The sequence below is a fragment of the Tauraco erythrolophus genome, chromosome 24 (assembly GCF_009769465.1).
Source record: "Tauraco erythrolophus isolate bTauEry1 chromosome 24, bTauEry1.pri, whole genome shotgun sequence".
NCBI classification, from domain to species: domain Eukaryota; kingdom Metazoa; phylum Chordata; class Aves; order Musophagiformes; family Musophagidae; genus Tauraco; species Tauraco erythrolophus.
This window is the reverse complement of record NC_141488.1, coordinates 1,959,222-1,986,154: the sequence shown is the minus strand read 5'-3', so window position 1 is coordinate 1,986,154 and position 26,933 is coordinate 1,959,222. Positions and strand designations below refer to the sequence as shown.

Below are 26,933 nucleotides of genomic sequence, written 5' to 3'. Positions count from 1 at the left end.
GGCTGGGTTACGTCCCACTGAATGTTGTGTGTCTCAGTTTGAGCTAGTCACTCTTGGCTTCCCATCTAACCAAGAGAGACAAAGAGGCACCTCTTGGGTGATTCATCGCCCCTTAAGAGAAGTGTCCAAGGTAGGGCAGATGAATCACCCTTGAGAGCTGCCACTCTTTCCAGCTGCTATAAAGACTCAAGGGTGACCAGCTCTGCTTTAGACTTCTGCCAGTTCGTTGACTACGTTCAGGCCAAAATCCTTCTAATAACCCTGGTCTTTTGAATGCCTTTAGTCTTTTCCCATAAATTATGTATAAAATGAGGATATGGGTAATTCAATTGAACTTCAGAGATATTCTCGTGTTTGTGTGAAAGCTAACCTGGGTGAAAAGAAATCTGCTTTCCTGTGCCAGAGCTTTGGAGACCCCTGTTATTTGTACTGTTAGGTTGTAGGGGGGCAACATCCCAAGATTTCATTTCAGATAGGAGGAGCTCCTCTTGCATCGTACAGACCTAGAGAGGCAACTCTGATGTTTAGGACAGTGTGCTGTAACAAATAACATTAAACATGCTAGATGAGATGTCAGTGCACGACTTTAACCTGGGTCTAAATGAGGGGTGGCAAGTTTAGCAGTGAAAAACTAAATTTCACCATGGGAACATCTGGGGAGGTTGAGGATTATTTTCTCCCATTGGTTTTGTGGTTTTCTCTGTACTGTGCCTTTGGCAAGAGGGTTTCGGTGAAAGGAAATCACCCGAGAGCTTTGACTGGCAAGTGATTTATATCAAGTCTAGATGGCTAAAGTCCAAATTTGTGTGAATGTGCGTGTATGTGGGGGAAACCCAAAGCTTGAGGTTAAATGTATGAATTCTACAGATGCCTCCTCTCCAGAATTTTGTAGATGTATATGTTAGAGAGAGGATTATCCAAGAACAGAGCAGTGGATTTGGGAACAGAGACCCATGGCTCCAGCACACGCTCAGAGTGACCCCAGCCAAGACACTTCTCTCTATGCCTCTGTTTTCCAGTTGGCAAGAGCTGGAAAGCATTGAGCCACCATGTGCAGAGGGTGATTTAAAAACTTGTAAGCGGTCACTGTAAATGCATCATAACCAGCAGGGCTCAAAATCCCGAAGCAGAGACCCTATTTGTTAAGAGGATGGCCTGGTTACTGCACTGAGCTGTCAGGGCAGCATGTGCAGTAGGATGCTGGCCCTTTCGGAGGCAGCCTGCAGTGTTTGATCTGTGTCTGTCTTAGAGTGATTTTGTATGTAATCGATGATTGTTTTACTCTTTTGGGGAGATAGGTTCATTTGCCTTCGCTCCTTTCTAATGAAGGTCGAAAAGACATAACTAGAGCTGAGAAGGAAGAGGATAAGAGAGGAAAATCAGAAGAAGAGGCTCTTGTAACCAAAAGAGGGGAGCCCGTCAGGATCAAGATCTTTGAAGGAGGGTAAGTGTCTCATTTTGTTTCTCTCTCTGTGTCACATTGTGTAGAAGTTACTGTTAAAAATGATGGCAAGTCAGTGAAGGTGCCACGTGGAGGTGAGCAGGAGAAGGCCACATATAGTTGGATTTCAGCTTGCTTTCCACAGCCACTGTAAAAACCAGACCCTTGAGATCAGTAGATACTCTGGACTGCATTAATTGTCTTTTTCTGAGTTGTCTTCAAGTTAGCAAGCACCTTGATCTCTTTTCTGAGCAGATGGTTGAGCCAAGGCATCTGAAGAGCACAAATACATCCTGTAGCGATGGGAGTGTATTCCCTATCTTCTAAATCTTTCCAGAGCCTTCTCCTGAAAATGATGTTGCTAGCGGTGGTTACCATTATGAGGAGGAACTGGGGAGATCTTTTCTGATGCCTAGGTTTTGGGTGGGGGAGAAAAAAAGAATTGTATTTATGTGATTTTAATCCCACTCAACCAAAGTTGCTCAAACCAGAATGGATGCAAGATCTAAATTTGATGTATATCTTAATTCTCGGCTCCAGGTAATTCTTCAGTAATTCAGCACTGGTCTAATATTGCTGTTTATCTTTTCAAAAGTAAAAAATCAGTCAATAAGTAGCATGTCTGTGAGATACAATTAAAGTTCCTACTTCAAGATCATCCTTCCTGTCTGTTGCAGAAGGGGCCAAAGAGATATGAGAAATCCCTTGCAGGATTCATCGGTTCTGCTCTTGCCATTGGGTGGTCTTGTTTTTCATGTGTTAGAAAAAAGGCTTTAATTAGTCAGTGGTTGTGGTTTTCTGCTGTTACCAGCTGAAGTTTGCTTTTATTTTAAAATATTTCATTAGCAGATGATCAAACCAGCTAACCAAAGAAGTAAAGTAGCGCTTTGGGAAAGGAAACCTGCTTGTTTGTTCAGGACAACTCACCTCTCACCCAGACGTAGGCACCGTGTGCTCAGCTTAGGTTTAGATCCATGTCAGCGGTGAGTGATGAAGGCAAAGAGCTGAACCAGTAAAGGAAGAGCCTTTCCCCATCATGTTCTCGCCAGGGGCAACCTGGAATGGTTATGACATGAAGTGATTCAGGGAGGGAGCCAGGGAATGGCCAGAAAGCAGCAGACTGAGAAATGCGATGGGTTTGGTACGTTGCCATCACCCTCCGGTGGCAGATATGGCCCATGGGACCATCTGAGCGCTGGGGTTTGTTGCCTTGAAGCCCATGAGAAGCCTCCGTTCCCCTCGGCTGGGTTCTCCGGGAGCCGCGGCCGTTTCAGAGGCACTCCTGGACTCCTTTCTAGACGCGGTTAAAGAGTTAATGTGAATGAAAATTACTCTGCCCCTTCTCAGAGCAGCTTCATGGAGGTTTTTTGGGGAGAGCTGCGGGGGTGTCAGTGCCGGCTGCCTCCACCGAAACGTCTCCGCGTCCCTGCGCTCGCGCGGGGAGGCTGTCTGCGTCCCCGAGCCCGGCACAACGGATGCGGACTCACATTTTCTAAACGACAGACACAAAATAAAGCAGCTTCTCCTACACCTTCCGTGTAAACCAGCATCAGGGAACGTATTAGTCATCCCGAACGTATGCTAGGTTTTATTTTAAAGTTCCTGCAGCACTGGCTTAAGGCAGCCGTCCTTCTGGATGCGAGACAGGATGTAGTAGCTGTTTCATGCCAAGCACAGGCACCAATGGAACACACCGGGTCGCAGAAATAAATTTTATATCTAAATCACATGGCACGGGCGCTGCGAAGAGGGGAGGCAGGACAGGACAGGCTGTTCTCCCGAGGTGCTCGGTGGGCTGAGCCTGGTTCCAGCAACGCTTCCGGTGTCAAATTGTTCAGCCTGAGCAGCCCGTGTCTGCGGGGGTATGTTCTCTGCCTGCAGATGAATCCGCAGGGTGCCTAGTGCTTTCTGCAGGACACTAAATGGACCAGACCTCTTTCCTGGCCATCCCTTCAAAGTGTTTTACAAAAAGTGCATCCATTCTCAAGACCTTTTTTCACTGTCTTTTTTTTCCCCCCATGAAAATTTCCTCCTTGTCTCGTTCTTTCCCTTATTGGTTTCACGTGGTCTGCTGCTGGCTAGACCCATCCTTCCAGTTGGATGCAGTTGGTTTCAGATCTTTTGGAGCCATCCCATGCTTTGTTGCCTCAACCAAGAAGGTAGATTATAAAGAAATGCAAGTGTTGCCACATAAGGTGAACTTGCAGCAGCTCTTTTTGCTCCTTCTTCCCCTCAGGTTTTATTTCTTTAGAGCTCTTGCCTTTCTCACTGCCTTTTTCAACACTTGCTTTTCCCTCTGGGCGGTCTTCTGGCCTCCCCAGTCCCATAGCTGCCTTTCCCCCATTGCTACGTTGCTTGTAGCACTGCCAGCACCAGTGCTGCGACTTTCCCTGCTGCCGACCAGCCTGCCGGCTGCAATCCTGTGTCTTGGCTTTCAGAGAAGACAAGAAAAGCCAAATTTCATGCTTTCATCCTACCCACTGCCCATTTTTAAGGAATGAACCCATGAACCTGCCGAAGGCTCTTGGAGCCGTGCGGGGCAGCTTGGCTTCCTTCACGAATTCTCTCTCATCTGAAGGTGTCTCCTCCCTGGCTGTGAAAGTGGGTGGTTACTTTGCTTGTGTTTACCCACTGGGTGTTTTGGAAACAGCAGCTTGCAGATTCCTTGAGCCTTGAGATGCATTGGTACCTGGGTTTAGGATCAAGGCTCAGTGATGCCATGTATGGAGTGTGCCTGGGCTCAGTGTCTTCCCTCATCACCCTTTCCATGAAGGATGTCAGTTGGTCTCTGTTTTGCCATCTCAGGATGTGACCACTGAGGCTGTCGAAAGGACCTGGGGGATGGAGGTCTTCAGCTGCCATCGAGTTACTCAGCCATGTCAGGATCTGCCTCCCTTGGTCTGCTGTGAGGGAGAGGGCCTGTAGTCCCTTTGTGTTGTGTCTCTGGTTTCTTCGGGACCACAGGAGGGACGTGTGAGGTTCTGCCTTGACTTTTCCACAGTTAACTGTAGATGGGCTGCGCAGAGTTTTCTTATGGGCTCCTGTTTAAAGAACAAATTCCTCTTAGAGAGCAAGTCTTAAGATCATTCTGAATGTAATTTCAGCAGTGACTTTTACTTGCAGTTCTGAAATTTTGTAGGACTGGATATCCCTCCATTGCAACCAGCTTTCACCCCCACGAAGACACCCTGTGTGCTTGGCTGGAAAGGTGGTGGGAGTCGTTGAACATCCCATGCACAGACTGAGCGTTGCACAGTCTCGTTCAGTTGTGTCTGGGAGAATCATGCCATTAAGCATCCAGGTCAAAGTTTGTGCTCCTGAAGGAGCTAATAAAAATATCTATTGGACTTGTCTTGAGGGACATTGTGGTGATTTTGAGCAGTGAAAATGATCTTTGAAGGTCAAGCTGGCCAGCACTGCTTCAGAAGTGCTGTGATTCCTCAGTGGCTCTCTGTCACCTTCATCAATCCATTCTGGTACTTCGGAGGCACCAGGCCCATTCTGCAATCTTACATCACGAAACTGTAGATTGGTATCGACCTGATTTGAGAGTGAGGTCTGTGATGGTATCATGTCAGGGAAATGTTGCCTGTTTACTGTGCATTAGCGTTACCATGATGAAATCTGATAGCAGTGGGGTAGTTACAGTCAATATATGTTCTTCTATTTCATAGCCAAGCTCTCTGTGCTTTTATGGGGCCCATCAGTTGGCTTATTGCACTAGTTCATTGCAACTAATAGGGAAAGCAATACCAAGATATAGAAGGTTAAAGACCACTAACCCTAGCTGACCACCCCAAAGCAGTGTCATGCAAAATGAACACTCTCTTTGGAAAACTGTTCCATTTTTTTCCCTCTTTACGGAACAAAACTTGTGGCTGCAACCTTAGGGTTGCAGACCTGAGGATCCTTGCATTCATACCTTAAAAAAATACCTCCCCTTCACACCATCCCATGTGTGCAAATCCACACATGAGCCAGAAGAACCCATGGCAATGGGTCTTTTGACATTAAAAGAGATGCTCATAGTGCTGTTGTGACCCAGGCTGCTCTAGACTTCGATTTGGTCTGAGACAGATATGAATTAAGGTCCTTCACTCCTTGTCCTCACCGGTGAGTAACAGTGAGTTGCAGGTTCCCCAGCCATGGGGTCTTCTGAACCATGGTCATGAACCCCACCTTAAATCACTGCTCCCTTGGGCCTGGGCGAAGGGAGTACAAATAACTGGAGAATTGTATGAGGTTTGACCATTGCATTCCCTAGAGAGCTCCAGGGCTGAAGGGATAGAGGCTGCTGTGTTACATTGTCCTCTGCCTCCATGCCATGGGGCTGCTCATGGGATTTTAGGCAGGTGGGAAGAAGATGGACCCATACATCTGCCTCCCTGAGCCTGTCTAGCGAGACACTTTCCGCTGGGTTGAAGGAAAATGGAGAAGCCGTGAGACTGTTTTATCAGACTTGAACATGACTGCTAATTAGTGGATGCATAAGGAAAAAAACCAAACCACCTTTGGAGGACCAATTAGCCGTATGCAAACTTCCCTTCCCCCAGCTCTCTTCCCAGTTCTTGCTGTTGTGGACTCACTGGGATCTGTGGTCAGCTTCTCTGGGGTGATCTCACTCCATTTCTATGACCGGCCACAAAAACTGCAGCTCCCACCTCCCGCTGACACACACCTAATGGAAAATCCCTGGCACAGCAACGCCAGAGTTTTATTACCCTAGAGAAAGCCTCTCTCTTAAACAAGCAAAGTTTCTCAGCGTGTAACTCCAAACCCCTGCGTCGGACCCGCTCCGTTCGGGGGATTTCCTTTGCTGCTTAGAGGAGTTCTAAGAATTCACCGTGTTTATTTTGCAAGGAGTCGTTTATCCCAAAGACACTGACTTGGGCACGCACGTCAGCAGCGCAGGAGGAATCCGAGCAAGCTCATGTCTGTAGCACATCCCGTTGCCGGATGCCCCAGCGTGAGTTAACGGCTGGTGCTCCTTCATTTACCTCCAAAGCTGCTTGAATCCTGGAGGGGAGCTCACCTGGCAGCCCCGGGGCGATGCCTCACATGGGTGTATATCTCTTCGAAGCAGGGCTGGTGTTAAATAGTCATATTTTACTCCGTTCTCTGTTCCCAGGTACAAGCAAAGAATTCCTGCAATTTGCATTTTCAAGTGAAAGGGGTTTTCCTGAGGCTGGCCGCTTTGCGCGGAGGAGAGAAATTGGTGTTAAAACTTTCTTGTCGGGGCTAGTGGTGCCAGACTGACCACTTGGCCTTAATTTGAGTGGCTTGTGGGGTTTGGTTGCTGGATTTTCCCCGTCTGGAGAAGTGCTGACCAGGCATTGCTGTGCTCCCTTTAGGCAGCCCTGTGGCTGCACAGCCCTTCTGGAAACCTGGTGCTGCGTGTGTCAAGCTGCTCTCTGAAACAGGATTTTAAAGTCTCGAGCATCAGCTTGTGCACAGGTGTTTATCCTGATTCTGTAAAGGACCTTTTAAAAAAAAAAAAAAAAGTGTTTCTTATGTGTGGAATTTTTTGTTTGTGTTTCAAATAGGACATTAGAGAGAGGAGAGGAGAGGAGAGCTTTCATGCCACTGGCTTTGAGACCAACAGGGACAGCCCTGTTGCCCAGGCAGATCTGAAAACAATTAACCAGCTCGTGTTAGGGATGCTGGGAAAAAGGAAGGGAAGAGCATACCCTGATTTCGTTAAGGCTCATATGAAAAACGACATGTCAAGTGCTGGCAGCTCTCCAGGAATCCCCGTCAAAGTAGCCGGTCCCCGCTTCCCTCAAAGGGGCTGATGTTCTGGGGGTTCCTACCCGTGGGGTCTGGGTGCAGCCCGAAGGGTCACGATGCTCACGGTCACCAGGACCCGTCCTCGTGGGTACTGGGGGCTGTGCCCTGGCACCGAGCTCCATCGGCGGGTAGCATGAGCCCCGTTTCTCATGCCCATTAAAAGAACATAAGGTCTCTTTTGAGCACCATACGTTTACACTCCCTCTTTTTTTTTTTTTTTTTCCCCTGTAGCACAAGAAAAGCACATTTTCAGCTTAAAAAGCTAACAATCCAAAGGAGACAAGACACAGGGTGGCAATTTAAGGAAGGGCGGATTTGTGAATTTTACCGATGCTGACAAGATGAAAGGAGAAATTGTTTGAAGAGACAGGTTTGCAGGCAGTGGGAACGGCAGCTGGAAAGGTACATTCAGGAATAGCAGCAGATAAAATAGCAACTAGAGAAAAAATGTTTTCAAAATTAAAGGAATATATGCTTTTGCTTTGCAAATTGTTGCATTCTGACTTTAAAATATTTTTAAAAGCCAATATCAAGAAAAGGTTGAATTTGACTGGAAGCAAATGCTTTTCCCTCCTATAATACATCTTCATGAAAATTTGGATATTCTTTTTCTTTTTACTTTTGGATTTAAATTTAAAAAGCTATTTTTCACTGATAATTCAGGGAGTAGCCAATCTGAAAAATCCATTGTTTTCAGTGGTCTGTTCAGGAAATCTTTTCTTGGACCAGGAGCAACAAGGCAGCCGGCAGGAACGAGTGCACGGAAGAGGAGGAACGCGCGGATTTGCAGGCAGAGTCGGCGCAGAGAGCAGCAACACAAAGGTGTAACTTGCTTGCTTCTGATTTTGGGCACCTTCGAGCCGCTGTCGAGATGTGTCAGATAACAGCCGGTGTGTCTGGGAGAGCCGACAGATTTCCTTTCGGAGGGAAAGTGTGGGACGGCTCTGTACTGGTGCCAGTTCCCGAACCTGCCGCTCAGCAGCCGGTGCTGCTGCCAAGAGCTCTTGTATAAGTAACCTTGTATAATGCAGGAGTAACCTCGAGTAATTAACTTTCAAACAGGTTATTAATTTCCGTCGGGGGCGCTTCTGGTTGTATAACCGCTACTGAAGCTTCGTGCAAGATCCTAAATGTTGTATTTTTGGGACAGTGCAGGGCTTGAAGCACTTTGTATTTTCCTTGCAACCTGTGAGTTGGTGATACCTTCCCTGAACGTTTCTCAAGGCTCTGTGCAGTGCAAATCAGCATCCTTCATGTTCAGCCTCCTCTTTGATACCTCTGGTTTCCCTCTATGAAAGTGGGTGCAAAAAACCCGTTAGATGCTGCGTACGTTTCGGTCAACTGAGCATGGACCCGCTCTCAGTTATCATCCTAGACCTGATACAGCTGGATGAAAAAATATTTGCAAGCATGGACCCCAGTGCTGATCATGCTTTGGGTGTGGTGATGACCAACCATCCCTGCACCACCTCCTCCATGGCTCCGAAATGCAGGATGTCCCCCAGTGCCTACAGCTCAGAGCACTAGAGACGGTTTTCCTTTAGTACCAGCTGTGTTTGTGCTGAGCAGTTCCTGAACATCCCGTTCCCTGGCCTCTTGAACGTATCCTGGAGACAGTGGATGGTGGTCATTAGAGCAGATAAGTGTGACTTGGGGATGGTGGACCCCTGACTCACCATGACTCTTGGATAAGTCATTCTCCTCTCTACATTTCAATTTCCTCGTTTGTGAGAGGGGACACACAAACTCACCTACTGCTAAGTTTGTTTATATTATGCCTTTAAAATGTCTTAATATTCCTCAGTGGGAATTGTTAATGTTTCCTGTCCGGAATATCTCCTCACTTCACTTGACAAATTGTGTTCATTCTGCAGCTTATTCCTCTTTTCCCAGGAAATTTGATAAACACAGAAGGATTTAGTCTAGGTTGTTGTCTGGTTTTCTTTATTATTTCTTTTAAATTATTTTTGCCTGTACAGCCAACTCGCTTTCTTGACACATCCTGCTGGCAAGAGCTCGTAATGCAGCTTGATGCTAATTTCCCACAGCCAATTATTAAAAAATGTTATTTCCAGTTTCCTCTCTGACCTTGTGTAGGATGCTCAACTTTCTGCAGGGATTTCTTTCCTCCTAAGTAAAGTTCCCTGTAAGCAGCCAGTCAGCCCATGGACTTCCCCAGTGTGACATGGTTACGGTGGGGCAGAAGCTGAGTACGGTCCTTGGGTGGAAGATGGAGCTCTTCCTGAGGCCAGCATTCCCAATCGTGTTTTCCCAGCCTCTTATTCCACTCACCATGACTCTTATCTTCTCTGTGTTACACAAAGACAAAAATTCCCATTTGCTTTCAGCCCAAATAATGAAAAACACAGACTTAATATAACAGTATCAAGGAATTAAATGTCTTTGGTGCCTTGCACAAGTGCTTGGGGTACCTGTCTAGGGCAAACCTGCCTTGCTGGCATTGTGCTGTGTCGTATTTGGAGAAGAAAGGGTGCTCCAGCTGCCAGGCTTGTCAGTCTCCTGTTGTAGCACTAAATTAATTAAAAGAGAGAAAAATGCCACAAGTTGGTGCCAGCAAAGAAATGAAGAGAAAAAGAGTGTGAGGGTCAGAGATGATCTCAGGGCAGGGAAAAATGACATACTCATAGGAATGGGTGCATGCAGGTATCAAGTTAGTAGCACATGCGTGTGTGTTTGCATTTCCAAGGTTCATAGAATCCTAGAGTCATTTGGGTTGGAAGGGAGATTAAAGTCCATCTAGTTCTAACTCCCCCTGCCATGGACAGAGACACCTTCCTCTAGACAAGGTTGCTCAAAGCCTCATCCAACCTGGCCTTGAACACGTCCAGGGATGGGGCAGCCACGACTTCTCTGGGCAGCCTGTTCCAGTGCCTCACCACCCTCATTGTAAAAAATTTCTTCCTTAGATCTCATCGAAATCTCCCCTCTTTCAGTTAAAAGCCATTGCCCCTTGTCTTATCACTCCACACCGTTGTCCAAAGCCCCTCTCCAGCTTTCTTGTAGCCCCTTTAGGTACTGGAAGGTGCTGGAAGGTCTCCCCAGAGCCTTCTCTTCTCCAGGCTGAACAGCCCCAACTCTCTCAGCCTGTCTCCATAGCAGAGGTGCTCCAGCCCTCGCATCACCTCCGTGGCCTCCTCTGGCCCCGCTCCAACAGCTCCATGTCCTTCTGATGTTGGGGACCCCAGAGCTGAACGCAGCACTGCAGGGGGGGTCTCACAAGAGCAGAGCAGAGGGGCAGAATCCCCTCCCTTGACCTGCTGCCCACGCTGCTTTGGATGCAGCCCAGGACACGGTTGGCTTTCTGGGCTGCCAGCACACGGTGCTGGCTCATGTTGAGCTTCTCATCAGCTGTACGTGCCCTCAGTTTTGTAAGAGTAAGCTTTTTTTTTGCAGTTTAGTAAAAGACAAGCTGGACACTTTCCTTTGTCAGGGGTTTGAAAATGATAATGTAAAATAATCCATGTGGAATCCTGAAATAAGCCCGTGATCACCTGGGCTGTCCTTCTGCATCTCAGGTTCTGAGGCATGAGACAATGTCTTATTCTGAGCCGCTGTTTGATATGGGCCAAATGTCTGGAATAATAAGCTCTCCGTGTCAGCAGACTATTTATGAGCTTGTGGCAAACACCAAGATTATAGGGATTTCACTTTATTGATTCAGTGACACAATCTCTACAATTAATTCAGCGGAAAATTTGAGAAGGCAAACGTTTTTACCAGGTTTACTTAGGATTAGCCAGTTCTTAACATCTGCATATCCAGGCAGCCTGTCCTATGCAGAAATGTAATTTATAGAAGCTCTTTAACAGATTCCAAGTACTGTGCAATCAATTAGAAACCCGATGTTCAAACAGCCAGACGCAGACCTAACTGCCTATTACTCAATCCATATTCCACGAGGCAAATGGCAGGAAGATGACTCTGAGAATATAATTGTGAACTGAATTTTGGGACTTCCTTTTCTGTCCCTTTCTAATGATGAAAACATTACTTTTGAGGAGACAGGTCTCTTCTCAAGGCAGATGTTAATCTGATTCCTGTTTGGTGACTTGTCGGGTGTTTTGGTTTGTTTGTTTTTTTTTTTCAGTCTTCCCAAATGTAGTAGTTGATTTTCAGTTCTCTTTGTTATTGACTACTAGAGAATTCCAGTGATGACAGATGGGATGTGAAATTCTTGGAAACTTTCTACATGATGGAAATGATAGAGGGCCGAGAGTAAAGTGTGCCTAAACCGTATTTTCAAAAAATAACATGCGTTTAAGAGCATGAATTCTATGAAATCCAACTACTGACTAGTTATTTCGCCTACAGAGGGACCACGTTCCTGAGACTGGGAATTAAGCACTCCCCACTCCTAGTTTGGATTCCAGATTTTACTTTTGGAAAAGTTTTACTTTCTTGCATAATTTGGAAGTGAGCACACAAGTCATGCTGATGGTAAGAATGCTTGTAAGAGCTAAGTAGAGCCTGCTACATCCTTAAGTAGTGGGACTGTGAGAGCCAAACGCTACATTTAAGAAAGATTTTCCAAGTCTTCCTGGTTTGTTGCTGGAAGGAGAGCAGCTTAGCTTGTGTGCTTTGTCCTGATATAGCCCATGATGTAACTGGTTCGTTGATGGTTATGAGTATCCTCCTTCATCAGCACAAGTGAGGGAGGTGCAATGCCATGGAAGGAAGGTGAGGTCATTCCTCCTCATGGGGCGCCGTTGGGCTGGCTTGAGGGAGGAGAGGTTGGAGGGACGTGGCAGGAACAGATGGAAAGAAGACCAGCAGGACCAGAGGGAATGGGCAGAGGCTGCTGCTGCTCAGAAAGCCAGCGAGTTGCTGGAGGCAAGAATCCAACTGCAAGGATGTGGTGGGCAGGGCTGCATATGAACTTTTTCTTTTTTGTTAGATTTGTTTGTTGTTTTTTTTTTTTTAATATTCCATCTTCCCCAGTTGCTTTTCACTATTTAAAAGTTATGCTTCCAGTTTTTTAATGATAAAGCCTGTTTACTTGCTTTTTAGTTTCAGTCTTGTTCTGGGGAGGATCTCACGAGGCACATGGTGCAGGCAGATGCATCTCAAACCCGTAGCCAATCTGAGTCCCATGATCTCTGGATCATGGCAGTACTAATACGGTGGCTGCCAGCCCAGCTCAGTTTCTCCAGGATGGAGGAGTGGGGAGAAGCTGTGATTACTCACTACAAGTGTTTAAAGTCATTTCCCTGTCCTGAAGGACCTGCTGCTGCTGCTGCTCAGGCAGTTAAACACAATCAATTGAGTGAAAAGAGATCTAGTTGGAGATATCCCTGTTCCTTGCAGGGGGGTTGGACTAGATGACCTTTGAAGGTCCCTTCCAGCCCTAACCATTCTATGATTCTATGATTCTATGATGGGATGGGGGGGCATCTCTTTAAAAACAGGTGAGAAATTCACACATATATGTTAAAAAATACGAATCCAGACTGACGGGAACTGCCTTCTTCGTGTGTAGAACCTCAGACAAAAGGCAGTGTGACCTAATAGGATATTTTTCCTGCTCTGTTCTGCTGGTGTAGAGATAAGACTGAAGAATTACAAGATTTTTATGAAGTGGAAGCAGGGGTGCTTCAACGGCAGGTTACAGGCAGGGTCTTGGCTGACTCTCCTGATGATGTCCACCTGCCATCTCTGCATGGGGGTTCAGTTTCTCAGAAGTTCTTGTGTTTCCAGATGCTTGGGTGCTCTTGTCTCTAAACTTTATTCAGACTTGGTATGTCAAACATGGGGGAATAATCAGATGTGTGTAGCCAAGTTTTTATAAGCCTTTCTGTTTGTTGGGTGCTTTGGCTTCTTGTAGACCTCGGACATGATTGAACTGGTCTGTGTAACTCTTGGTTGGGTTCGCAGCACAGTAGCGGCGCTTTCAAAGAGCGAATATTTCTTGCAGATGTTTCAGATCAGCAGTTGAAACAGTGGTTTTCAATGTTTGTGAATTTCTTGCCATTCTTATTTAAACAAACTATTTGATGGCAGAATTATGTGGTTTTCAAGGTTGCGAGAGGCTGAGCACTTACGCCACCCTTCTGAGATTCAACTGTATGCATTTTGGTCCCCTTGCAAGACCAAAGAGCATGAGGTTATCTGCCAAGTGTTGGTCTGAAGTGTGCCAGAGCAGCCTGTGCCTGCAAGCTGGTTTTGATAAAGTAAGAGCCTCTCCCATATGTGAACTGAGCAAAGACCTTCATTACTAAAAATCCAGCCCTCTGCTTGGCAGGAGAGCTGCTGTGGGCTGCGACCTGGAGGCTGTAAGGTGATTGGATTTGGTCACTGGGGAGGGACGCCGAACTGCACGAGGTCCCTGCGTCAGGTGTCGTGCTGCCAGAGAAATGCAGGACCTGAAAGTGAGCCTTGGGGAGTTTGGGCTAAAGGTGGATCAGTTTTTCTCAAGAATTCAAAAAGTCTGAGTAATGTTTGGCGTGTGCCTACTCAGGCAGTGCACAACGCAGGGGGAAAGTCGATTTTTGCATGGCTTTGTTATTGCCTTGGTTTGTGGGGGTTTTCCTTCTCTCCCAAAATGGTGTAATGTTGAGAACTGCAGTTACATCTCCTGTGTACGTGGGAATGTAGGGTCACAGTACAAATGAAGGCTAATTAGTCTATTTACCCAGGCTGTAAATGGCTTTGGGTTTTAGGGCTGAAACGTGCCAGTTTTGCTGCAAAGTGTCATTAATAACGATAATTTATTATGAATTCAGCTCTTCACATGTTGAGTCTTGAGTTAAATTCGTTGAACTGAAAGCTGAGCATATCGCTCAGAGAAGGGTTTAATCTTCCAAGGTGCTGAGTAACGAGCAGAGCTCGTTGCAATCATGTAGGTATTTGTGCCTGGGCAAAATTGGACCTTTCTGTGGATGTCACTGTATGAGTTTAATCAGCTCACTTGTAGCATCCAAGAAAGAGAACTGTGGCCCTACCGCATGGTTGCACCATTAACGCTGGTGTTAAATTAAGAAAGTGCTCATGCATCACAAAGGGTACTTGCAGGTGGCAGCAGCCTACGGAAGCAGAAGATCTCTGGGAGGTGCCAGTCGTGCACTGGGAACATTTGCAATCCGCAGCAAAGAAAGCCGTGGTAATTTCTGACCCCGCACCGCTGGGTCCCCGCGCGTCGCTGTTGTGCAGCAGCTCTCCAGGGCACCTCGGCGTGGAGCACGCTCAGGTCTCTCTGCTGAAGCTTAGAGAGTTTTTATTTCTTGCAGTGAAGAGTAGAGAGTTGAAACAGCTTCTAACTCTACATCCCCCTCCTTCGGAAGGGACTTCATGGTCCTCCTTTTCCTGCACAGCCCGGAAACGCTGGAGAGCAGAGGACGTGTCAGCAGTAACGCAGCCGGTTATTTTTGCCCAGACAGTCTCTGCGGCCCTCCTGCTGTCTCCTAAGAAGCGGGAGTGTGTCACCAGAACCACTGAAGCCTCCAGCAGCTGAGGTCACATCTGGAGCAGCGGGTTCGTGACCTGTGCCTGGGATCAGATGGCTCCGAGCTCCTCTGCAGATGGCCCCGGCAAGGGAACTCCCAGCTGGGTGGTGATCCCATGAGCACTGGTGGTTGTTGGCAGCCTCCTACCGCTCGATGTTTATCTAAGAGAGGGGAAGACGAGTGGTTTTGAGGAGTCGCCTCGGATTCTTGCAGGGTTTAGTGTTGTCTTGTCTTCAGCACGTCTTCCAGCAGAGCCTTAGCTGGCAGCAAGCCCACGTGTCCCATATGAAGATGTGTGCATGAGAGACCCCAGGAGCACGTGTGTCCTTCCCTGGCTTGCGAAAAGTCCCATAATTGTAAGATAAGCAAGGCTGGCTGGTTTTGTAACTTTCTGGAGACAAAAATGAATGTATTTTGGTCTTAGCAAAACTGAGCATGATGTGCTGGTACATTTGACAGACTGCACGCATGCAAAATATGTAGAGAAGGAGTTCTAGGCAGAGATTTATGTGATGTTTCAATGTTTTCTTTTTAAAGGGAAATATCCGGAAGTGTTAGTGCAGAAAGGGGTTTCCTGAAAAACATGGAGAATGTCTTTTACGCCCCCTGGGTATAACACCCTCTGAGTAGGTTGGGTCTTGTTGCTGTTGAGCTCATCAAAATCCACTTCCAGGTGGCAGCTCATCTTGAAGGAGGGTCCAGAGATCTCTTCCCCATTCCTTGGGGGTTATTCTGACTCCCTGCACCCCAGCCTTTCTGCTGGGTGGGCAACAGCTTCTCCAGGGGCAGGAGAGGACATTGAGCTGCTTCCCCTTGTCACATAACTGATCCCTCTGCAGAAAGCCAACGCGGGTGATGCAGCCTGACTTTTTTCTTCTCTGATGAACGTGTGCAACACCAGCAGCTGTAAATGGGATGATGCCACCTAAGTGTTCAGGTCCCTGAAGGATTCCTGTCTGCGTGATTGATTTGGCCTGGGTAGGCGGCTTGGAGGTGAAATGAGGGGAATCCTGCCCCAAGTAAGCATCAGCTGAAGTTTATAACCTGGAAGAAAACATGCTGTGCTGCAAGTTCTCCATCCTCAGCACCGTTGTGTGATTGCACTCGCCAGCAGCACCATCCCACTGTTTTCTAGGGGAGCTCTCTCTGCGTGGGGCTTTTCCCTGGTACATTCAGGCTGGGTTTGCATTTTACCAGCTCTTCATACGCAGCTCTGGAACACCACCTTCCCTGTCTGTGTAGAGAAGAGACGCTCTTCTGACTCCTCTGCTATATCCTGTTCTGCGTGCTGAGAGCGGCAATCTAGGTCTGCCTCAGTCCGTGTTGGAAAACTGAAGGAAAAAGTAATTTCCCGAGTGCTTTGTCCGGATAGTGTCCTCTTTGTGTCCTCTCACTGCCCCCTCACTCCCTGTCACATCAGACCCACGCTGGTGTCACCACCGAGACCCTCACGGCTCAGCACCACCCTGCCTGCTGTCTCTTTTTGGTTACAAAAACGTCACCTCCTGCCTCTGAATGGTGACAACGCTCTCCACTCCCCATGTATTACATTTTCAAACTTTTCTTCCCTGCTGGAAAGAGCTCTCTGAAAACATCTGCCAACCTTCTTTTTCCTCCTTCGACTCACGTCTACTCTATCTACATTTAGGCTGCTGTGCCAGGACATTCCAGCGCATCCCGCTGTCCTGTTGTTTTCCCATACTATCCACCAGTGTCCATCTGCTGTGTCTTCATATATCCTTGGGGCAGGAGCTCTATAGGGTACAAAGCAATTTTTTATTCTATGTGCAGTGCTTGCATAGAGGACTTGTAGGCACCATGTTAAGATAAATAATAGAGTTCCCATCTTGGAAAATTTTCCTCTTTGACGTGTGCAAGGTACTGGGCCCACGGCACTGGGGAGCACAGTGCAGAAGGGGGCTGGCGGGGCTGAGGAAGACTCGTTGTGAGCCGTGAAGAGAAGCTGACAAGAGCAGCCAGTCTGCAGCGCAGAGACACAATTCGCAGGATCCGTAGGCGCTCAGCCGTCATTACCAGCTCCTCGCTCGTATGAGCTACCAGGAAACAGTGACAGCTTCCAGCCACTACTGCTTTGGGCTGGAGACTCCAAGTGAAAGCCCTTCATTGTCAGCAGCAGACCTCGGGGCTCTCAGAGGACTTCTTTAAAATATATTTTTCATCCTGTTTAAACACTCCCCCCCCTCCTCCAAACGTGATGATCTTCCCCCATTTGCACACACAAACATTGGCACGTTTTTCTCTCTGTGTTATCTCAGTGAGATTTCCATGGGAAACTTTCCAAGGAGGGATTACTTCACAGTCCCTTTCAATCCACAGGGGAGATGACCGGACCCGCCGGCATTTTCCATCAGTGACCTGGGAGCCGATCTCCTCCTCCCACCACCTCCGTGTTCTTTGGAGAGAAATCCGTGCTGCCGGTGCGTCTCCGTGCCGGCGCATCCCTGCCTTACTCATTTCCCAGCTGATCTGCTCCTTGTGGCTCTGATCTCACCCACGAGCGTGGCAGAACGTCTGGGAACAGACGGACCAGCGCGGTCCCGTGGCCCTTGAGGGAACACAGCGGGGTGCGTTGCATCCATGAAGAGTGGAGAGGTCCCCCCCGGAGCGGTGAGACCTGCGGCGGCCGTTTGTGCCCAACGGCGGTGCCGTGAGAACCGCGGTGCTACTGGGGCTTACGAAAACACGTGCGTGTCGTAGATCTGTTCTCTGAGGCTGTAAAACTGTATCTGCAGAAATGGTTTCTGAAACGAGCAGGATGTAAGTGAGACTATCCGTGGCTGAGGAATATTTAGAGACTTCTGAAAGAAATTACTTTAGAGCGTGCACAGTACTGCTTAAGCTACAGAAGAGTGTGCTCTTGGCATAATCATATTTTTTATTATTATTATAATCATTATACACTGAAACTTCTGCACAGCAATTATCTAATGCACCAGCTAAAAGCAGATGCCTAAGAGAGAGATGTTTGGTTTGGGGTTTTTTTTCCCCCTTTTTTTTTTTTTTTTTTTTTAATTTCAGTTACAGAAAAATTACTGGGAAAATAGCATTATGGGTTTTCCAGATTTTTTCCTCAATAATTGTGGTATCTTATGTGCTTCGGTTCCAAGTTAAAAGATGGAGGTTTTGAACTGTAGGTCCTGCAAGCACAACTTTGGCTCTGCTCACCTCCTCACACATCATCATGGGTAATGAAGGCTCTGCCCCTCGTTACCCTTGTCCTGCCCTTTCCTTCAATTGCTTTGCATGTGTGATTGGAGCTGCCTAAATCGTTGCATGGATTATGTGCAAGAGTGAACAGGATCCAGCTCCCTCTCTCTGGGCTGTCTTGGTTTTTGCAGCAATAGCAGAAGAAGGAAATCACAAACTTTTTTCAGTTATTGAAGTCAGAAATTCTGACTCTGAAGATGCCCCAGGGAGGAGCAGTGAGATGGGAAGGGGGACTTCCAGAGGCACTCCTCACTCTGCGGTGAGTGGCCCTGGAAAGCCACAGGGTGGTTGGAACTTTTCTGAAGATTGCGTGGCTGACAGTGGATGGTCCTTAGGGATGTGTGATTTTGTACAGATGTGGGAATAGTAGTCACCAAACTGTTTGCAGAGTGCCTGGGCTGGAGGAGCGAGCTGCCTAGCTGGCAGGGATTCAGTCGCTTGGTCAACGATTCATTTACGATGCATGGACCCAGTTCGTGCTGCCTGAAGCAAGTCTCCACTTGACCCTGCCTATAGCCTGTGTCCAGGACCCTCATGCTAGCTTGAGGGCTGGTTGGATTGGAGCCCATATTTTGGCTGTAGAAACACTAAAAGAACATCTCGATGTTCATAGTTTTACATCCTGTTGTTCACAGATTCAGCGGGACGGATGACCTACTGCCTCTTGGCAGCTGTTTCACAACACAGGTCCTCCCCGTGGGTCGGTGATTCCTCGTCATTAGTAGAGTCAAGTAGGGCTTAAAATGTTCTTATCCCACTAGTCCAGATGAGTGCCTGTGGGTCAAGACACTTCACTCCAGCTCATCTGGAATCTCTTACCTGTCTAGAATCGGTCTGAAATTTGGTAGGACAAAACTTTCTTATGCAGTTTCTGATGTTTCTGCTGTCCAGTTGGACCAATGGTATCTCAGGCCTTCTTGAGATTAGTCCTCATTTCCTTGCTTGGCCTTGGCAGGAGACAGGAAGCACAGGAAATGAGAAATAACTGAGTCAGTTCTTACAAATTGGTTTGTCTTGGATCCAGCTTGAAGGATGGGTAAAGACCTGGGACGAGTCTGAGGCTTACATTTCCTTGAAGCATTTCTGTATCTACCAAACTAATGTACAGAATTTCATTAATAATTACAACCCTTAGGACCTGTAGAGCAGAATGAAGGTTGACGTGATGATCTACATGTAGGTGATAATCTAAGCCCAATCCATTAGATCCTCTGGGATGTTGAGATCTCATGATAACCTAAGTGGCTTTGGGTATGTTGTGAGTGGTGTTTATATCTGGAGATCAGAAATTCATCAGCCATCAATCAGTGGTGATAAGGGCAAGGACAGACCAGAAAGTGATACTTACTGGGTATTTTTGTTCCTAGTGATTCTCAGATTGTCCTTACTATGCTGTTGTATACAGTTTTGTTACCTTTTGGGAAAAAAGAGACCAGGCAGCTGGACTTGCTTTTGTTTACTACGTTTCAGTATCGCCAGAGGCTTTTTGGCTTTCGCGCTATAGAGATAAATCTGGTCTATTATTATTATTTATTGTTATTACTTATTAAGAGCTTTCACTGGGGCTTTGAACCTCTCTTAGGGAAGTGTCAAACTTGGTAGAACTGGTCTATTCCTCTCCACCTTCCAGCAGCCAGTGGTCAGGAGAGCCAAGGTGCATAACTCAGAAGAGTCAGCTGGCAGGAAACCCCCAGGATCTTGCTAGCGAGGAGAGGTCATCCGACATCTGCAGGTCAGCCGCAGGTTAGCCCAGGAATCACACCTTGCAAGAAACCTGGAAGGACTCAGCTGATGATGCCAGTCCCATCCATAGTGCTTTCTTGCCCAAGTCTTTCTGAAGGGCTTGAGACTCCAAGAGGGACCATTTCTCCTGCAGAAACACCCTGCTGCTTCCAACCAGCTCCCTGGCTTCTGCTGAAGCTTCACATGGGATTGGCAATGGGTTTGTCTGGGCTGTCTTGTGAAGATATTTGGAAATCAAGCGTTTGTCTTGAAGAACTTATTCCATAATGCGCAGGATATCAGGTTTACGTCCAAGATTCTTTGAAATCGAGGCACTTCCTGTTATTTCAAAGCATAACCAGGCCACCGCTTGGATGGGGTTTGTGTTATTGTTAATGGCAGGCAGTCTTAGACGTTCAGGTTTTATTGTGCCAACAGTTTATGGATGGGTATTCATGTCACTGGTGAAGAAGTGAATGAAATCCAATACTCCCTGCAGGGCTCTTGCTGGAGCTGCTGGAAGCCTTCTACACTTGGAGGAGAAGTGTTTGGGTTTCTATTGCTAAGTAACAAAAGGATGGGGATAAAATCGTGAACAGCACCCCCCTCCCAAGCCCCCATACACCTACACTGTAGCCTCTTCCTACACACTAGGGAGGGAGACTGTGTTCCCCAGGGAGAACGTCTCTGGCGTGTAATGGTGGAGGCGGAGTAACTTGAAAGGAAGTTTTCTTTCACCCTTCTTGTTCTTAAGGATTCCTCCTGTGATGCTCCTGAAGTCTATCGCTGACTGAGCAGTGGGAATGAAGATGTAGGAGGTCCCTGTAAAGGCATCCTTGCCAAAGTCTTTCAGAAAGTCTTTCAGAAGTAAGCTTACATGTAAGGAAGATGGGCTGAAGCCCCACGAGACAACAAACAGACGTGACAAAGCAGACATCCATCAGTGAATGGGTTTAGTCTGAGCCCTTTTTGTGGCTCATTTATATAGAAGAACTATTTTTTCTTATTCTGTCTGTGGAAATCTTAATAATAACGTGATTAACAGTACTACAGTTGGCTGATACTAAAGGGAAGCTGGAAGATACCAGTGATCCCTGTGTTACATTGCAGCCTTCTCTAAGAGCAAGGAGTAGCATCTCCACTGCTTGCAGGGAACTTCTGAAATTTGCTTGGTTACCTGCACCAGAAAATACCTTTTTTTTCATCTTGTGAAATACAAGTTTTACTCACATAAGAATGGCTGAAAATTCCTTTCTTTCACTTGGAGTACTCAGAGGATTTAAGTAGGTGGCCTGGCCAGACAGTATGGAAACCCAAGGATCCTTTAAGACAGGACATCCATTGCTGTCAGCACCGAGGACCTTAGCAATGAACAGGGGCACTTGGCCAGTGGAAGTGTCTTCAAGTTGCTAATGCTATTAAAATACCAGGTTCTGTAGCTTCATGTCTCATGCACTCTGATGAATGACAAAAGGTTCTTCATTTCCCATTTGAGTGATTAGAAATGTTCATACTAAAATGCATTTATTGATGTTAAAAAATAATACAAATTTGGAAATGTCATATCACATCTCTTCCAAAGCTTGTCAACATTAAAAACAAAATCTAAAAGATCATCTTCTAAGTTGTGGTCAGACTTATGGTTAAGCAGGCGAACTATTATGTAGTAGCTACTAATTTCTAATTAATAGAATTTGCAACTTTAAGTGCAGATATGTTTTATTTTATTCTATGGTTTATTTCTACAGAGATTTTTTATTTGTAACATATACTGAAATTAGAAATAGCGCCTGAGGCATGATGTCAAGACGCTTCAGTCTGGAGGCAAGGTTGGTGTGCAGACTTGGTAACAGCAGTTGACATCTCCGAGACGTGTCCAAGCCATGAAATGAAACGTGGTGCAGAAGTGCCTGAAGTCTGGGGTGATTGAATCAGTCCAGTTTGGGGTAGGGCTGATGGATGCACTTGCACAAAGCTCCAGCACCATGGGCAAACAGCCTTGGCCAGTCCATCACACTGGTGTGGAACTGGTGGCTCAGGCTGTGTTCACCTTACTGATCCAGATAAAATCATCTCTGGCATCGTTTAGGCGAAAGGTTTGAATTTAGGGCTGAAAAGCTGTCGATGCACAAGTTTGGTCTGTTCAATTCTTTTAACTCCTGAGTGTTCCTTGTTGTTACTGAGATCTTCTTTGTCGTTTACTTGGTCTGTTCATGTTGCAACTCGCGTCCCACCAGTAACGTTGGCAAGCAGGCTATTTCTCAGACATGAAATAAGCTTAGGAACCACAAATCAACACTGGATGTTGTTGATCTTGGTCTCAGTTTCTTTCCTGCTTCTTGTCTTGATTAGTGAAGTGTATAGTGGTTTTCAAACGCCCCATTCGGATCCAGCAGCACTGAACCCCACTCCGTCCTCCCAGTGCAGAGGAGTGACTAACCACAGGAGAACGGGATGCAGGGGAGCCGGGCTCGGGGTGCCTCGCTCCAGAGCAGCAGCAGAACAATGCAATTAAATTTCCCCTGTGTGGTGTTTGTCTTAATTACTGGTTTTCATTGTGTGCAGAAATTTGGCGCTTTTTTTACACAATTTTTAATTTTTTTTAACACAATTTTAATTTTTTAAAAAAATTTTTAATAATTTTAATTTTTTAATCTAAAAATGTGCAACATGACTTTTTCTTCTTTTAAAAAAGAAAAAAAAACACACAAACAACTAAAGGAACAACCAACCTCATTAGGTATCAGCTTTCTAAGACTCACCACAAAAGCAATTAGCATTCAGGCTGACCATAAAATATGTTTTCCATGTTAAAGACCTTACAAAATCGGCTGCTACACTACAGATTTATTGTATTTATTGTACAGATTTATTGATGGCTCTTTTTTTTCCTGCCTGCCTACCAGTAATTCCAGTGACTGTGGATGGGACAGCTCCATTTGTGGGTCAGTGATCTCTAAAAGCAGAGGAATTACTTGCAGAAGATGAAGCAATAACGGGGTGAAACAATGTAAATATAATTTTGGACAGAATACTAGAAAAAATTTCCAACCCAGCCTTCTGTTAAGTGTCAGTTGAGTTTGTTTCTCAAGTGAAATGATGAAATTCCACTTTTTAATAATTTAAAACTAAGCGATGTAGCAATGGAGAGCATACAAGGGCAGTGATTTTTTTCTGTCCCTGTCCCTGTCCCTGTCCCTCTCCCCAGGACCCACTGGTGTGTTCCTTTGAGGTGTAAGTTGTGATTGAGATACTTACTCATTTTTAATAGGTTGGAGAACAAGAAGGTTTGTATCAGATGTGATGACAGAAGAGAAAATGCATCTCTGTAGTGTAGTCCCCGCAGTCAATGGTTACTCACCTTGTCCCATGGCAGGAGTATTAAGCTTTTTTCACCTTGACTCGTGCTAGGTAACTGGGACCGGTCTGATATCAGCACTGTGCTGCATCTTAATGACATGGTGTCCAGCAAAAACTAAACCTGGGTCAAAAATGGAGCAAGCAGAGCACTGTGAACCCCTCAGAACGGACAGGCGCCGTGCAGAGAGCTCGAGGAGGAGACAACCGTGTCTGGGAGATGGGTGGCTTTAGGAAGAAATCCTCAAAAATTGAATCTTCTGGACCAGCCCATGCATCAGGCCCAGAGATGTTGAGCATCTTCTGTCTATCCCTTTCAGACCAGGAGAGGGTTGAAAGCCAGAGAAAATTAATCCACAAATGGAATAAACTTTGAGTCACAGGAAAGTATTGCTCCAGAAAGCAGATTTTTTTTTGCCAGAATATGGCTATCGAGAGACTCTACTGACTGTTACATCACAGATCTACTTAATTCTGTAGTGTGTGCATTTCAGCAGTTAATGTATGGACTAATTAGAGACTGAAGCACTGGTAGTATTTACCCATGTAAGTAATAACCAGCTCAAATCGAGATTGCTGTAAGAAATGGACTTGACTTTGAAAAGGACTCAATTTCTGCTGGGCTACTGAAAATCCTGCTTTTCAAATGAAACAGTCAGCAAATGTAAAAAATGCTAATTAATAGCATCAACCTTTCAGTAAATGGCGTAGAAAACAAATCTTCTTGAAGTAAGTGTGGAGGTAGATATAATGTGATGGTGTCCCACCTGAACTACGAGGTGTGGTGTGTCTCCTAAAAGCCTGCTTTGGTCAAAACCGGGTGGTTCTTCATACAGGCACACACAAATACACCACCAAAATGCATTTATGTTTGCACATCTCAGAAGCCAAATCCTCATAATGATAATTTCCTTGAATTTTTGTAACTGTGCTAAGATAAACTCTAGTGCATGTTGGTAGGAGCTTCAAAATGGAGGGAGGGGGTGGAGGCTGGAGGTACTGACCATGCAACAAGAGTAGTTGGCAGGATGTATTGATATAGGCACTTGCTTCTTACGTCGGATATTTCCATTCAACATCCTCGGTACAGTTTGAAATAATTCTTGAGTTGTAACTGACCTCAATCCAAAACAGTTTCATCAAGAATTTGATGGTGTGTTTAGGACTAACAACTGTTGCAGACCCTAATGTGCCTCCAAAAATACAGGTACTGCAGGGAGTTCTGAGAAGTGAAGTGCTGGAGTAAGGCCATTAAACACAGTCCTCCCTCCTTGACATGACAGGCGACAGAAGGACGAGAAGGCAGCCTGTAATTAAAACAGTGATGGCATCCAGAATCATTCCTAGCACTTGGAAGAACAGTTGCAGGAAGAGCTGTTTTGAGAACAAGAAGTATCTGTGTCAGACAGAGTCACTTAGAGTCAGATGGAGTCATTAACGTTAGATTCTCTGGAAATGGTTTAATCAATTCTGATGGAGGCGGAGGAGGAAGAAATGGGATTGAGAAAGGTCATCTATGGGGATTTCCATGCCAGACTTTATCTGTCAATATTTTATGAATCAGCTTTATGAGTTTGTGGCGGTTGCTTTTTTTTTTTTTATCTGTTGTTTTATTCTATTTGTATTTGATCTTCAAGAGGGAAAGGTGGTGTTGGAGCCGTGCCCTGGGAGCAGTGTGCATGCTTATCCCCGTGGACTTTTGTATCCTGACCTAACCTGTCTGACTGGTGCTGGGAAAAAAAGCCCAGCCTTGTGTTAGCAGTCATGCAGCAGTCGTTTATTTATAGGGAAATCTTTGGAGATGGGCACATAGCGGTGGAAGGTAGACCTGATGCTTTGTGGTGCTGCTATCATGTCCCTGTCATTACACGGCAGCAGCTAATTACTTTCTTTTTTCTTTCCTATTCATGCCACCGTGGTGGTGGGATGAGGTGTTTGGATTGCGTGTGCTCTGCAATAACTGTTTGACTTTCGCGTGGCATCTTCTGAGAATAGGGACACCTGGCCCAGTCATGAAACAAGAAGTGAGAGGCTGTGGAAGTTTTTGCATTACCTCTCTGCTCTTGCAATTGGACTTAATGGAAGGGAAGCCCAGAAGGGACTAATTAGCCTGTGCACACAATCGATATAATTCCACATTTCTTCACGCTTAGGTGGCTAAAGCTGACCACCTGGCAGGGATGATGCACGCACGTTGCACTGAAATACTTTCGCCTTGCAATGAATGTGCTTTCATTTTTTCTGTCTGGTTTCATCTCTAATTGCATTTTAGTAATCAAACCCAGATTTTCAGCTTGTGTAAAACAACGTAGTCCTATTTACATTGATTTTTTTTTCTGAAATAAATGTGGTTTTATAGTGGTTTGCAATGTCAATTAAATGATTAAAGCATAGAGAGGGTGAAGTTGTATAACAGCAGATAGAGCCATAATGAGTGCAACTGTAATTTTACTTCTAATAGACTAGAAGAGGCCTGATGCCACAACCCAAAATTGAATCAAGCTTTCACTCAAGCATAACATTTGGACAAGTAATATAAAACTGCACTGGTTTTACAGTTTTATGTCCATATACAACGTTTGCTGGCGTTGTGCTTGCTCTGTGTTGGATTAATGGAATTGAAGGAAGTCTCATGGCCTGTCTTGGACATGCCACACTGCTCGAGGGCCAAGCTCCAGGATCAGAGATCAAATGATACAGCTGTTGGTGGAGCTCATGCAGTCACAGATCCTCTTGTCCCTGTAGCCCACAACGCATCTTCCGTCAGAATAGGCTCTACTGGCAAAAGGATTTGCTTTTGCTGATGGGGACCTGCCTTTAAAAGTCATTCTCTGGCACGTGTTTTTATGCTAGTAAAAGCTTCTTATGTGGATTTGGATTGTTTATGCATATTTTCTGCATTGCTTTCACGCTGGCTGTTTGTCTACCTCTGGAGACCGCTGTGTGTGTTACAGAGGTGTCAACATTTTTGTCAGCTCATCCAGTGAATTTACAGCAAGAAGCTGTGTCCAGTGAAAGGTGCTTTAAAGGCTGAACATGCAAGAGTCGTTATACTGCTTAAATCACCCTGATCTTTTGTGCAGGACAAAACTACTTGAAGACACTGCCCATCATTTTTCACATTTAGCTTAAATTTTCCATTTCTTCGTTTCACTCTGTAGTTCTTAGGATAACTGTCAATAATAAAGAAATGTCTCTCCGTCCTGATCATCACGTACATCTTTCCAGATCATTAGCCTGTCCACCTTTTACTGTCTGTGGTTCAGTACAGTGTTTGAATCGTTCACTTTTTGTATGCTTTCCTCCCAAATCGTCTTTGCATCCGTCCTCTTCACCAGAGATGTTGTTTCCCTCCCATTTTTATTTAGTTTGCTGACATCTTTCAAATTTCGAAATGTAAAAACCTGGACACAGTGTCCCAGATGTGATCACATCAAGAGAGATTGCCTTTGACTTGATGTTTCTACAGGGACCTCCCCCCATCCTGGTGGTCTGGCTGCCTTGTCACAGGGCAGTGCTATAGGAAACAACTCCTGTGGCTTCTTTCCAGTGATATATGGGCTCTGCCAGCACTCATGTTCTGTAGGCAGGCTGGAGAATCACTGATCTGCTTTTGGACAGTGTCTTGACCACCCATGGTGCCAGCATCACTTCTGAAGCAGCTGGCATGTCCCACGCAGCCCCAGTGCCACCGAGGTCGTGCTGGCAGTGCTGTGATCACAAGGAGCACACTGCGGGGATACACCCACTTTATTGTTTCCCATTCAAAGAAATGTGGAAAATTGCCTTAGGTAAAATCTGAGCTGTGAGGACCCACCAGGGATATTATAAAAAGCAGAAAGGGTAACTTAGGCCTGAGCTGTCCTGTGTGATGATTTTTTTTTTTTTTTTTTTTTTTGTGATGCCATAAAATTTCTCCTCCTCCTATCTATGCTCAG

General features: G+C 45.9%; 1 protein-coding gene across 1 annotated transcript in view; it reads left to right on the top strand.

Annotated features, from left to right (window-relative positions):
• LOC104383984 (HIVEP zinc finger 3) overlaps positions 1-26,933 on the top strand; it is a 64,168-nt gene that overhangs the window by 7,953 nt on the left and 29,282 nt on the right. The window contains 1 exon segment of the mRNA XM_086625889.1: positions 1,299-1,444. Coding sequence (XP_086482015.1) covers positions 1,299-1,444 — 146 coding nt within the window.